This window comes from Rattus rattus, chromosome 1, assembly GCF_011064425.1.
Source record: "Rattus rattus isolate New Zealand chromosome 1, Rrattus_CSIRO_v1, whole genome shotgun sequence".
NCBI lineage: Eukaryota > Metazoa > Chordata > Mammalia > Rodentia > Muridae > Rattus > Rattus rattus.
In genome coordinates this window covers 173280967-173294383 of record NC_046154.1, presented here as the reverse complement: position 1 = coordinate 173294383, position 13417 = coordinate 173280967, and the positions used below count along the sequence as shown (strand labels likewise).

At 47.7% G+C, this 13417-nt stretch overlaps 1 protein-coding gene across 1 annotated transcript in view; it reads right to left on the bottom strand.

The window, feature by feature from the left end:
* Nucleotides 1–776: 776 nt before the first annotated feature.
* The window catches only part of Fgd6 (FYVE, RhoGEF and PH domain containing 6), a 162899-nt gene continuing 150258 nt past the window's right edge, over nt 777–13417 (bottom strand). The window contains exons 15-21 of the mRNA XM_032911576.1: nt 8945–9047; nt 8105–8248; nt 6795–6897; nt 4647–4774; nt 3855–3983; nt 3166–3314; nt 777–1007 (exon numbers count right to left, since the gene is read on the bottom strand). Of these exons, the coding sequence (XP_032767467.1) occupies nt 971–1007; nt 3166–3314; nt 3855–3983; nt 4647–4774; nt 6795–6897; nt 8105–8248; nt 8945–9047 (793 nt within the window). The 3' untranslated portion in view covers nt 777–970. The remainder of the gene's footprint in view (nt 1008–3165; nt 3315–3854; nt 3984–4646; nt 4775–6794; nt 6898–8104; nt 8249–8944; nt 9048–13417) is intronic.

Genomic DNA, 13417 nt, shown 5'->3' with positions numbered 1-13417 from the left:
TGACATCCTTTTAGATATAAATACCACCACTGACTTGGCATCACAACTCTTAAAAATAATAGAGGGTATTAGGTAACATGTTACCTGCCATAGTCTGTGTCTTAAAACATTAATCACTGAGCTTAGTGGCACACACATGTAATTCTAGCAGTTGAGAAGCGTGAGTCACAGGCTGGCATGGATTACACAAGTTGCAGGCCAACGTGAGCGTCTGTCACTCCCATTGGCACTGAACTGGCAGTTTTCAATGAAGGCCAGGCATGGAGGGGCAGGACTCCAGTTACTTAGAGGTTGAGGCAGGAAGGCTGTGTGCGGCTCAAGCTTTGCCTAAGCTACACAGTTAGTTCGAGGCCAGCCTGGCCATTGGCGAGCCCCTACGGGGTGTGGGAGTTTGGGGGGCTGTGGACAAAGTCGTCAGTACTGACCCTGCTGGGATTTCATTTCACAGTTACTGAGGTAGAAGCTGCCTCTGTGCCTCTCTACTGCAATATAAGAAAATCCCACCTAGGCTTAGCGACTCAACAATACACATTTCATCAGAGATTTTAAAACTGTAATTTCTAAACCAAGCATTGCATGGACACTTGCGTCTTAAGCCCTGTGCTTTACTCGTAAAGATTTACCAACAGTGAAAGCGTCATGGTGTAAGGCAGAGACAACAGTGTGGACCGCAAGTCGGCGACAGTATGCAGGATACAGTATTACGGTAAGTTCCCAGTCTCTAAACAGTACTTCAGAATTCAGTGTGAGTCTCGGAAACAGCTCTGACCAGCGAGTAAACATCAACATTTTAATAAATAACAAACATGAAAGACATTTTTAGGAACTGTATATACCTAACAAAACACTCTATCTCACAACGACGGTGGGTGGACTTGTCTTGGCAGTGTTCGTTTTCACACGGCTTTTGAGTAGCTTTTATGCCATTCTCCACCTTGTTGGAACCTCAGAGGCAGTGCAGTCAGTGCGGCTATAATACTGTGCCCTCCTGAAATGCGTCTATCCACCTGGTGATGAGAGACAGCTGTTAGGCCTGAGAATTCAGCTGTGGGACACCTGTGAGTGTGTCACTTAGGACCTCTGCTACAGTACATGGAGTTCTTACACACAGCTAGCTAACCCTTACTTGGTAATCTGAGCCAATGTTTCCCCTGGAGAGTGCTTTCTTTGTGACATTACTAGGTCATGTGTGAATGTTCTAACATGTCCTAGAATCCGTGAGAAGGCACAGTAGGTAAAGATGCTTGCCACCAAGCATGACAACCCGAGTTTAGGGTCCCTGGGACCTACCTGGTGGAAGGTGGAAACTTGCTCCTGCAGACTATCCTCTTACCCCCACACTAACGCCATAGGGAACACTCACACAGCAAAGGAATGTTAAGCATTTGTGTATGCGTGTGTTTGAACGTCTGTGTATGTATATATGAGTGTGTGTGCGAGTATGTGTGTATATGTACATGTGAGTATGTATGTGTTTGTTGGGTATGTGTGTATATGTACATGTGTGTGAATAAGTGTGTATATGTGTGTATGTACATGTGTGTGAGTATGTATATGTGTGTTGAGTATGTGTGTATATGTGTGTCTGAGTGTGTGTTGAGTATGTGTGTATATGTGTGTCTGAGTGTGTGTTGAGTATGTGTGTGTATATATATATATATGCCTGAGTATGTGTGTGTATGTGCGTGTGAATATGTGAGTGTATGTATGTATATGTGTGTGCGTGTGCATGTACATGTGCATATTTACTTGGCTATGGAAGAGGTATGCCAACAAAGGCCCTTATTACAACTCCTTTTCTCTCTCTCAGGTGTCCTGACTCAGTGAGTTTTGGAAACTAGCTATGGTTTTGTTTTTCCTCTTAACTCTACCAACCAAAACTCCCTTGTAAATCCCTTAAAACAAACTTGTTCTATATTTCTCAATGAAAGGGAACTGATCTGGCATTTGGCCAACTATAAGATAAAAAATTTACATACAACATAAAGGCTTTCCAAAATTTCCTAGAAGTCATCAGAAATCCTTCAGTGTAAAAGCCTCGTCTGGTAGCTCACAGCTGCAGTTACTGAGGAGACCCTCGGGCTATGCCCATTTGTGTCTGCCTGGGCCCTACTCCACCCCCACGCTTACTGATATATGGCTTTTACAGTAACACATTACAGAAGAACGACCGGAGTGAGCTCTGGTCTTCTGAAACCACTAAATCTAAGAACAGCTTACAACATTCCGCTCAAATGTCAAGGACAGGATTTCCAAAACAACACATTTTAGGTGCCAATCGCTTATGTTATGGTATAATAGAATGCTTTTAAGAAATTCCACAGGGGCTGGAGAGATGCAGCACTTATGAGCACCGACTGTCTACGCAGTTCCCAGCACCCATCAGGTGGCTCACAACCAGAGGACCCAACCATCCCTTCCAACTTCCACCAGCACGCATGTGTGCACAAACATACATACACACGCAGAAACAACTAGACATTGTTGCTTTTCCTAAAACAGCTGGAGGCATGGGGAGTTTAGCCCCATGCCTGGTGGGTACTCAGGAGCACGTGTAATTCTAGCACACTAGCTCTTAACGGCCTGCAAGGCTGCCCTCATCTTATGCCTGATCCCCAGGCTTAACTCCAAAGCTGAGAAAATAGGACCAACCCCTTCTGAAATGAAAGCGGCAGCGTGCTTTGTGAGGCCGACTAAATCAAGTGAGAGGAGAGCTGAGCTTTGGAGCTGAGGGGCCTTCACTGCACAGATACACAGCTGCAGGGAGTCTCCTAAGAGACTGCTTCAGCCTTGACCGTCAAAAATACTGTCACTAGAAACAGCCCGTGAGTCTCTTAGCATCTGCTGCCGTTAGCCAGCAGGTGTTTTACGTCCTGCTGGTCCACAGAACAACTGCATGGGGGAATTCTGCCCTCTCTGAGGGAGAGGGCTTGCTCCTGCAGGTCTGCCTTCCTCAGCAGAGCGCTTCCTCCCGGGTCCCATGCAGACAAACAGTATGAACAGGACCACCCATCTCCTGTTTTAAAATTATCCGAGTAACAGGTTAGATCCTCCCGATTCGGATGGCTCGATTCTGAGCTGTCATCCAAATGATGACAGCTTCTGAAATGCTGTCTAAGAGGAGGGCTTGGCAGCTCCCGTGGACGGGGCACTCTCATTACCGACCTCTGAGTGGAGTGGGCGTCGTCTGCCTTGAACACGTAGAACAGCAAGCCTTTGTGCAGCAGCTGAAACACTCGAGGATCCGAGTGCTCATCTTTGACTTGAGCGACGGTGAATCCCAATAAGGGCTGACTTTCCAAAGCTGCCACATCCTAATTTAAAAACAGGCAAAAGGAAGGCAGGCTTTCAGATGGAGCTCTAAGGCGGGTTTGAAAGGTCTTGATTTGTAGAGCTCGATTTTACACACAGTACTTCTAGCAGCTTGGTTCTATTCAGTGAGCGGTGAGCCACCTGCCAGCTTTCACCTTGCTTATAGCCACTGAAGTGTGGTTTGCACTGTAGCCAAGGAACGTCTGTGAGGAACCTTCATTTCATGGAGGGAGACACACACGCACGCACTTAACGTGACTCTCACCTAGATCCCGCCCAGGAACTCCAGGACTCTGGCTGGTTGAGTCAGGGTCTCACTCTATAGCCCAGGCAGACCTGGAACTCACAGTAATTCTCTTGCCTGGATTCTCCAGGCATAGACCACCATGTCTGCTCCTCCCTTCCTTCTTCTCAGAGTCTCCTGTAACTCAAGGTAGCCTCAAACTCCTTATCTAACTGAGGCTGACCTTGAACTCACGCTTCTCCCTTCCAGATACTACATAAAACGAATCCCCAAAGTCGCTCTTCGGCGTCCACCTCACCTCGCTTGCAGCGTATGTGTAGAGCACTTTGTTCTTGATGACGAACCATAGGTGTTTCCATGGCTTTTTACTGCCCTTGGATCTGTAGAGGTAGCCACTCATGGTGGAGTCCTCTGTGTTCGCTGACACCTAGAAGAAACAAGCCCTGTGTGTAGTTCAGTGGTTCTCAGAACAAACACCACAGTAAAAAGCGGGTCCTTGTAACCACAAGCTACTGAAAGCCATAACCATGACGACGTGTCAGAATAACACTGGGTTTTCTCTGCATTTGAGGGAGTGCAGTAAAGAACTGTGCCACCATGGCCGCTCCGTGAGATGGTTAAGGGTTTTATTGTAGGTGTGAGAGAGACGCCAGGGCAGAAGACAGAAAGGAGGAGCCTGAACTTGGCCTGCAGGCTAGACAGAGCCAGGGCCATATGCTAGAGAGGGGAGAAGGGCATGGGCTAGAGAGGGCTGAGAACCCAGGAGCAGGGCAGAGTGAGGACAGCCAGGCTGTGAGACCCCTGTGAGCTGGAGTTCAGGGGGGTGAGAAGTGCTGGGGTGCTAGCGTGCACTTTGAAAGGTGAACTGGATACTTGTGATAGTGAGGAGGTCAGCATGCACTCTGATCTGCTGTTGGGCACCCACAACTTTCTGCAGCCATCTTGTCAGTGACTTGGGTCATAAAGTGAAGAAAACCTGCCAGGCAGCTGCCATCTCCATCAGAGGACTAAAACTGATGTCCTAAAGGGGACAGGAAATGATGTGTTCTTTATGAAATCCAGCCCCGTCGGGTTTAAAGGATGCACTTACTTCTTTGAGGGCAGCAGGGATTTTCTTCTGTTTCCTCCCTGAGGGGATGCTTTGTAAGACTGAAGATAAGGCACTTGAAGGAGACTTGTGATTCCCAGGAGACCCAATCCTGGGGGACAGCTGGTGATCTGCAACAGAGCGAAATGCTCATGTGGCAAGCAAGGGAGAACACTCAGAATCACTACTAAAATCAGTAAACAGCGACGCACAGGATGCCCGTGAGAGGGCTCTCAAGAGACCGAGGCAGAAGGTGAGGGCTGAGTGGAGCTCAGTTGATCGGACATAGACTTCTTGAACTATGAACCATGTGAAAAGACCACATTTCTGTGTCCTTAGAATTTTGGGACAGTCAGCTACTCGGCTCAGTGACAGAGTGCCTGCTTTGTGGGCACAGTGCCCTGTGTTCAGTCCTCAGAGTCAAAAGGGTGAGGGGATGGGCCTGGCCCACGCCTGTCACCCCAGCACTTGGGAGATGGAGGCAGGGGGATCAGGAGGTCAAGGTCCATCCTTGCTCAGCCCAGCCAAGTTCTCCCTCAACCTGAGTTCCATGAGACTCCATCTCAATTAACCGTCAATCGATCGATTCTGAAACATACAAGGACAATCAATCTTACTTCCCTACTGACCTAGAGGTGGATAGAGACGACGGCAGAGATGTGTGAACCAGAACACGAGCTTGTTGAATGACGAGGCTAGGCGCGGAATCGGGGTAGGGTGGCTCTGGGAGATTTGGAATGCCGACTAGGCCAGGGAAGACTGAACGGGCTGGCCTCGTGGCCGTCTACCTGCTTCAGCCTCTCTCCTGAGTGCTGGATTACACGGGTGGGCCACCCTCCCCAGCTCTCATCGGTCGTCCTTGTCTCACGGCTTTGCTTTTCATGGTGCGAAGGATAAAACCCAGGCCTTGCACACGGCAGGCAGGCACTTTCCACTGAGCCACGCTCCTCCCAGACTGCGTTTAGAGAAGCAGGCTTAGGCAGGCGGAGGAATTTGCCACATGGTATTGATATAGTATCACTCCCATTACGGTTGACCCAAAACAAGACGAGTGAGACTGTTTTGAGATGGAACTGACAAGATCTAGTGACGCAGCAGAGTTGGGTGGTGAGAGAGGAATGTTTTCGCTTCACACTGGTTTACTGAGAGAACAAAGGATGCACAAGCCGACAAAGAATACACACTGCGTGTCTTCCGAAATGCGGACAAACCATAACTATTGATTCGTAAAAACCTGGATTCTAAGACAGCATGGCGTCTCGTGATTCACATAGGTAGTCCTCTTTCCTAATAAGCTATGTTTCATGGATATGCAGGATAATGCTTTTAGAATTTAGATCCCATGGGTTTCAGAAATGTAAACTACAGATTTGAGCAGGCCGGTAAGCTGGGTTTACTTTGCCTTGTGAGCAAACGAGCGGTGGTAATACTTGGAAGGCTGAGAGCTCCAGCCTACTATGGGTTACACAAAGAAATCATCTCAATAAAGAAGTCAATAGAAAACCAATCATCCGGCGAACTCGACGTCACTAAGAAGTGCCAGCCAGCAAGCTTCCACGCTGCGTTACTTTGCAGATAGAAACATTTGGGGAATACAGCTCAGCTGTGCGGCCCTTGCCTCATATCCGCAAAGCTCTGGGTTTGGTCCTCTGGGTGAGGGGAAGAAAGAAAGGAAAAGCCATCTCGAACTGAAAAAAGAGGACTAGAGAGAGATTGCCCAGTGGTTAAGGCTACCCAGCACTCACATGATGGCTCACAACCACTCTTAACTCCAGTTCCGGGGGATCCAACACCCTCCTCTGACCTCTGGAGGTGCCACACATGCATGTGGTCACTATCTGTGGTATACCACGGCACTAGCTCAGGCAAAACACTCATGCACGTGAAATAGTAAACTGAAAATTCAAATAGCTCACGGGTTTAAGTTACCTTTTGTGTTAAGCATTTCATTCTGTAATAATAATTCAATAATTAGTTTTCTTAGTAGAACCATTTCACATTGCTTAAAAAAAAAAAAAAAAAAAAAGGCCCCGTCTAATTTCTCTCGGAATCAGCGGCATTATGACAAGTCTGCATTCGCGCTGGCTCTTCTGGACGGCTGAAAGCATCTGAGCGGTCAGACCGCTTGGCTACATGTTACTTCTATGTTACCTAGTTTCTGCAGCTCTTGGAAGCAGAGCTCGCACACTCTCGCCGGCTGCCCTTTCAGGTAATCCAAGCCACACTTGTTGGACGAGCAAGCTTGGCACACGATCTGAAAGCACACGGGGATTATTTCATTCAGAAAAACTTCAGACTACAAGCTACAGAAAACGGCTGCAGTTTATAGCATGGTCCCTTTTCAAAACAGTTTGACAGTGACTGAATCTCCCTTATCGCCTACGTTCCTGCAGGTAGTGGCTACGCACGAGCCCTGAGGGCTCGCTTCACAGATAATGTGCTAACACAAGGCTTCAGAACACCGCCCAGTGTGCAGGAAGTTCTGTCGGTCGCTGACCACCCCTGATTCTAAGCATCATCCCTTAGCATCCCTAAGCGTCGTTGCCACAGCAACAACTACTTCCCTGCGACTGTAAGTCGAAGGAGCTCTCTGTCACTGTGTTCATTCTGCCAAAGACACCCTGAAAGCTTACACTTTGGTATGGGTCAGAAATCTCTTCTAGAGACCCATGTGCTGTTGAAGTTCCCACTTGGGAGGAGGCAGAAACTTGAGAAGGTCGCTAGGGTGTTGGACCTTCAGAGGGGATGCTGCGGTCATTTCTTCCACTTCTCTCATTCCTAACTATCAAGTCCATGGCTTTGCCAACTCCATGCTCTCAGCACGACATGCTGCCTTAACCCCAACACTACAGGCCAATTGTCTTGGGCTTAAAGTCCCAAAGTGTAAGCCAAGGTAAATCGTTTCTTTTCCTAAGTTGATTTGCTGGGGCAGGCATGAGGGCATACACCTTTGATACCAGCATCGAGGTGGAAGAGGCAAGTGGAGCTCTGTGAGTTCAAGGTCAGCCAATTCTACATAGAGCCCTTCTTACTGATCTTGTCTACAGGAAGATGGCTAAAGAAACCAAGATGTAGTTTAAATATGAGTCTATAGAGTTGGGATTTTGTTTGTGTTTTAAGACAAAAAGGTTGGCCTTGAACTCACGGAGATCCTCCTGCTTCAGCTTTCTGAGGGCAGAGATTACAGGCAGGTGCCATCGTGCCTGGCTGAGTTTCCATTTTTGGATATATGTCCTCTGTGACTGCAGTAGTACTGTAACCGTGGTTGGAGAGTAGAGAAAGGGGAGTCCCTAAGAATATTCCCTACTCCAACCCTAAACATATAGATCAGACACAGCTGCTTTCGCTAGTGCTGTCCTTCCTGTTTGTATACTTCAGTGACTTCTGAGGGAACTACTCCCTCACTGTGCATAGCCCAGAGCCACAGACATCACAACGGGAACAGATGCGGTCCCTCTGACCTTCCCACAGGCCCTGCAGTGGTGTCTTCTCCAGGTCAGGGTGAATTCACTTGTGCAAATCATACACATGGTGGCTCTGGTGTCAGGAATCCAGATGGGAGCCTTTGCCCCGAGAGGGCTGACTTCTTCTTTCCTTTCTGGGTCCTGTGGAAGCAGAATGACTCTGATTACCTGGTGTATGCTGCCTGTGATAGACAGAACCACATCTTTTTAGGAGGTTTCTACGGTGCTGCTGGCATCAGTGGGGTGGGGGTGGGAGGTGGGCTAGCATAGTTTTTGAGTCTTCAGTACGTTAACACTTGAAAATCCTGTGCTGCAAAATCATCTGCGAAAGATGCTTGTGGTACTGCGATGCTTGGCTTCGTCCTTAAACTATGCATTCTCTGCTCCCTAAGGTGAAAGCTGGGGATGGAGCTGGGGGGCAGAACTTGTGCTAAGTCTAAGTTCCTGAGATCAATCCCTAGAACACACAGAGACACGCACTCCCTCCCCCAAATACGCTCCTACCAGCACAGACACACAGATACGAACACACAGAGATACAGAGACACAGAACCCCCCCCCACCAACACATCCCCATGGGTGGTGTGTGTGTGTGTGTGTGTGTGTGTGTGTGTGTGTGTGCGCGCAAGCGTGCATGTGTACACACACACACACACACACACACACACAGGCAAATAAGTAAAGTTTTCTACACTTCAGTTTTATAACTAGGAGAAACTATGAGGACAACCTTCTCCAACCCACCTCTGAAAAACAGGTTCCTTCCCTAAACCTCTGTGCGGTTAAATGGAAAGCAAATCCTGAAGGCAAGGCCAGAAAGCGAGAAGACAGCAGTACCTCATCAAGGCCCCTGCTGGGGCAGAAGGTGATTCTCTTCTTGGTGTACTCTTCTATGGCCCTGGATATGGCCTCCAGCCAGTCGTCTCTTTCTGAGGCAGAACTGGTGGGAGCAAAAGGTTCCATCAGCAGATGTCAGCACTGAGTCCTTTATCTTTTGTTCCTCTCCCTGACAACTAATACCACCCTCCTATCAGGTCCAAAGGGTACTCCATCTTCCCCCTAAAAGGGCAGGCCCGCTCGTCTGTCTAAAACCTGGATTACAGGAAGCTGGCACTTAGATACAGCCAGCATTCCTCAGGAACTTGCGAAACTGGTTCCCATCTGCCAACAGCAATCCGTTTTCTTTACCTCTGGCAGAAGAACATGGCTACCCGTGGTTCCGTATTGAAGACCATGCTGGCCTCCAGATTCCTTCCGTGACACAGCACCGGTTAGACATTTCCACGTCCATGCTCGCATCCTGGCCATTTTACATCCTCAGGCTTCCTCCCTCCCAAACACCCACTGTTCTCTGTATAACAGCAAGCTTCCCATCCCACACTTGTCTCCCACATGGGCTCTATCATTTTCCAACTCTATCTTCTCTGTTTCTCACACTGTCCCATTTCCTTAGCCCTGGCCACATGTCCAGTGGCTGGCCATGTTCAGTCTGCTTCTTTCTCTCTCTGCTCTGGGATCTTCCTGATGCCCCTGGCTGTTGCTTGCACTCCCACCCCCAAGCCCCCTCTCCTTGTCATCTACATAGACACCTTCCTCAATCAGTAGAGACTGATGGTCATGTAGGCAGTTTCTTTACTGCACCTCCTCTCACACAGCTGGTGCCGAAACCCTCACATACATCTCCTAAGTATGGACCATTTGCTTCTGCTGGCTTCTGCAAACTTTAAAAGTTTGTTTCTTTAGCTGCCTGTCCTCTACCTGTTCTAACTGCAAGTCTCTCTTTGCCCTCTGCCCCCTCTGCCTTGCCTGCCTGGATGCTGCCATGTTCCCACCTTGATGATTCTGGACTGAACCTATGAACCTGTAAGCCAGCCCCAATTAAATGTCACCCTAGACTTGCCCTGGTCATGGTGTCACAGCAGTAAGACCCTAAGACCCTGAGGCTGATGAACACCTACCGTCTACTCAGACCAGCAGAAACTAACTCAGGCATCGATATCTAACCACTTGGTCTCTGCTAAGTTTGCTAAGTTTTAGTATGAGGTGAGCGGAGTCGTGCTAAGATCTGTGATATTATGTAAAGGCACACTGTGGAAGGATCGGGAAGACAAGAGGGAGTGAGGCGATAGGGACCTGTTTTTAGCTAAGAAGTAAACAAAGGAAACTGCCTGCCTTGTCAGGGCTCCGAGCTACACAGTACCCAAGCTTTGCTCCTATTCCTCTGTCACCAAACGTTGTCCTCAACCCCCCTCCGGCGTGAAAGAGGCCGGCCTAGAACAGGCCATTCTTGTTTTGCATCTTTCAACCACGCCTCTCCCCCCAAGACTCCAGTTAATTCCCATTCGATATTGATATGGAGACAGTTATGAGGTCATTTACAATTTTGTTTTGCATATTCCAAATGTCCTGGCACACTTTAGGTAATCTAAATATGTGAAATATATATATATATATATATATATATTGGAGAGGAAAGGGGAAGAAAGGAGACTTTAACAGTCAACAAATCCACCACAAGGAGAGTATAACTGTGTAAAGAAATCTCAACTTCTTGAATCGTAATATTAAAGGGTACAAAATGACCTGACAACTGGATTTAAAACACTTTAGAAAACTGTAAAACAAGAAAGTTAGTGGCAGTCTTGGTTTCTGTAGCTCAGAGTCTTATTGTACTATTCATTCTACTTTTAAGTATAAACAGTCCTATCGTAAGAATGGGATAGAAACAAACAGAACTCCATCACAAACGGGGGCATATGGGCACAGAGTACTGCTGTTTGGATGACTTTGTCTTCCTCTCCCTTTGCAGGGCTGAAGATCAGTCATAGGACCTCAAGAATCGTAGGCCACGTGCTCTCCCCACTACTGATCTGCACGGTCCTGGCTCCCTCATTACTGGGGAAGATATACTACAGCCTTTCCCATATAAATACTTCCAGTAATGTACTTCCCCGATAAGTGCTACTTATGATATTTACTTATATGGTTGAAAAATTTACAGATGGTATTTAAGAATTAATACATTTCCCAAATTTTCATTATATACAAAGAACAAAAAGAGAAGTAACATTTTCTTTCTTTCTTTCTCTCTTTTTCTTTCTTTTTTTTTTTTTCTTTTTTTTTTCGGAGCTGGGGACCCGAACCCAGGGCCTTGCGCTTGCTAGGCAAGCGCTCTACCACTGAGCTAAATCCCCAACCCCACATTTTTCTTTCTAAACCAAATGAAATATGCCTGCCACTTCTACTGTTCTAATATTACTGCCAAAGATGGCTGCCACACTCGGCCAACAGCACTAAATGCTTCACAGATGTCATCATTGCTCATCGTGGGAGCCCATGGGATGCTCATAGATGTATTCTTACTTCACCTGTTAGATTATGAGATATTGTCACCGTGTAGGGACAAGGAACTGGGGAACAGCAGTGTTAGACACTGGCACTGTAGATGCCAGGTTACTGAGTCCTGAGCTGAGACCCAAGTGCAGTGAAGGGCTGAACCTTCACTTCCATGATGGCACCATCTGCTGTGTGTTCTCTGAAGAGGTACAATATAGGAACAGACTCTCGGACTCCCAGGCAAACATTCATGAATCATTACCGGCCTTCCTTCCACTGCCAGCTCTTTGCTCAAAGTAACCGAAAACAGAGAGGCAGATGGCTAATTTGAGAACTGCTATTGGATTTGTTTGGAGCCCCAGGAGCATGCGGAATGTGATTTGACTGTGCAAATCATGTCACATATGCTGTTCTTTTGTTTAATCATTCCTGGCGCTCTCTTGTGCAGGCTTCTGCCAAGACGATGTTTACCAGCTCTTGATAACACATTTCTTACAGACCACACACAGTTGCCTGAAGCATCCACTGCTGACATCCTAAGGTCTTTTGTAGCACGAATAGCAAAAGAACCCACATCTTCCTTAGACTGACAAACAGGCTGAGTACTTTGTTTCTGTAGTATATTTTATATAGTTGGCTTTGTTTTATATAGCATCTACAGAAGGAGAACTTTTGCCAAGCAAAATTATTTTCTTCTCTTTGCAATGAGTTAGAGAGAGAGAGAGAGAGAGAGAGAGAGAGAGAGAGAGAAAGAGAAGAGAAAGAGAACTGTCTATTCAGAGGGACTTCTGGTACATCAGACCTTGTCACACTGAAGTTTGTGCTGACTGTAGGGTGTGACACTGATGGTTAGAGGCAGCGTTACTGTGGCTCTTCTGAACTACACTCACCGGGTGATTATTATGGGTTAGGGACTAAGAGGTGAACCATACACACAACTCGGTTTCAGCTAAGGGCTCATACCTTCCGGTAGTGAAAAGTAACCAGCACATAATGCATACATAGAAGGGAACACTGTTCTGTTCAGGTGGCAGGGCAAGTCTGCAGAGGGACTGACAGGACCTGAAGAATTCCAAGTGTCTCACAGGGACCCGCAGTCTCTCTGTGCACCGTCATTCAGTCTTATAGGTTTGGTCATCTCCCAGGATGATGGCATTCAACACACGCACATGCGCGTGCGCGCACACACACACACACACACACACACACGCACGCACGCACGCACGCACGCACGCACGCACGCACGCACGCACGCACGCACGCACATGCACCCAGCCCAGGCCTCTCTCTCACACTGCGATCCTTGGGAGCCTGAAGCTCCATGCTGATGCCCCACAAGTTCAACGTTCACACCAGCCTCAATTATTCCCGAAACTACTACTCTACTTCAAGTGCTGACCATCATCACCCTGGGAGCCCACGCAGCCTGTCAACTCATGAGGAATAGTTCTTCCTTTCACCGTCTTCCCACGTGTGGCCCACAAGTGAATACAATTCTCTGATCACATTATTTTTTGGCTATGTGCCGCTATTAAGTGGCTTTCCTATGGATCTTTGGTTGAGGACCCGAATCTATAAGGTGGCTCCGCACACAACTTCATCAGGCGCTTTCCTCTCCCTCTCCCCCCCCCCTCTCTCTCTCTCTCTCTCTCCTTTCACCATCATTTCCTAGTTCATTCTACATGCTTCTTTCTACCTCAGGATCTTCCTAGTCATTGTTCCTAAGGACCAGGACGCCCCTCCCTTTGTCTGTGCTTAGTGATCCAACACCTACCCTTCACAAGTCAGTGACCACGACAGCCCCTCAGGGACTATCTTCAGGTCCTTTTTGCCCTATACTAGCTCACCTAACAGCCACACAACAAGTAGTACTCTTCTTGTGTTCTACTTAACCACAACTTCCTTCCTCTCTGTCTGCTCTGGTGGACAAGCTTGGTGAGGAAAGGCTCTTTCACTCATCCACTATGCCGCTAT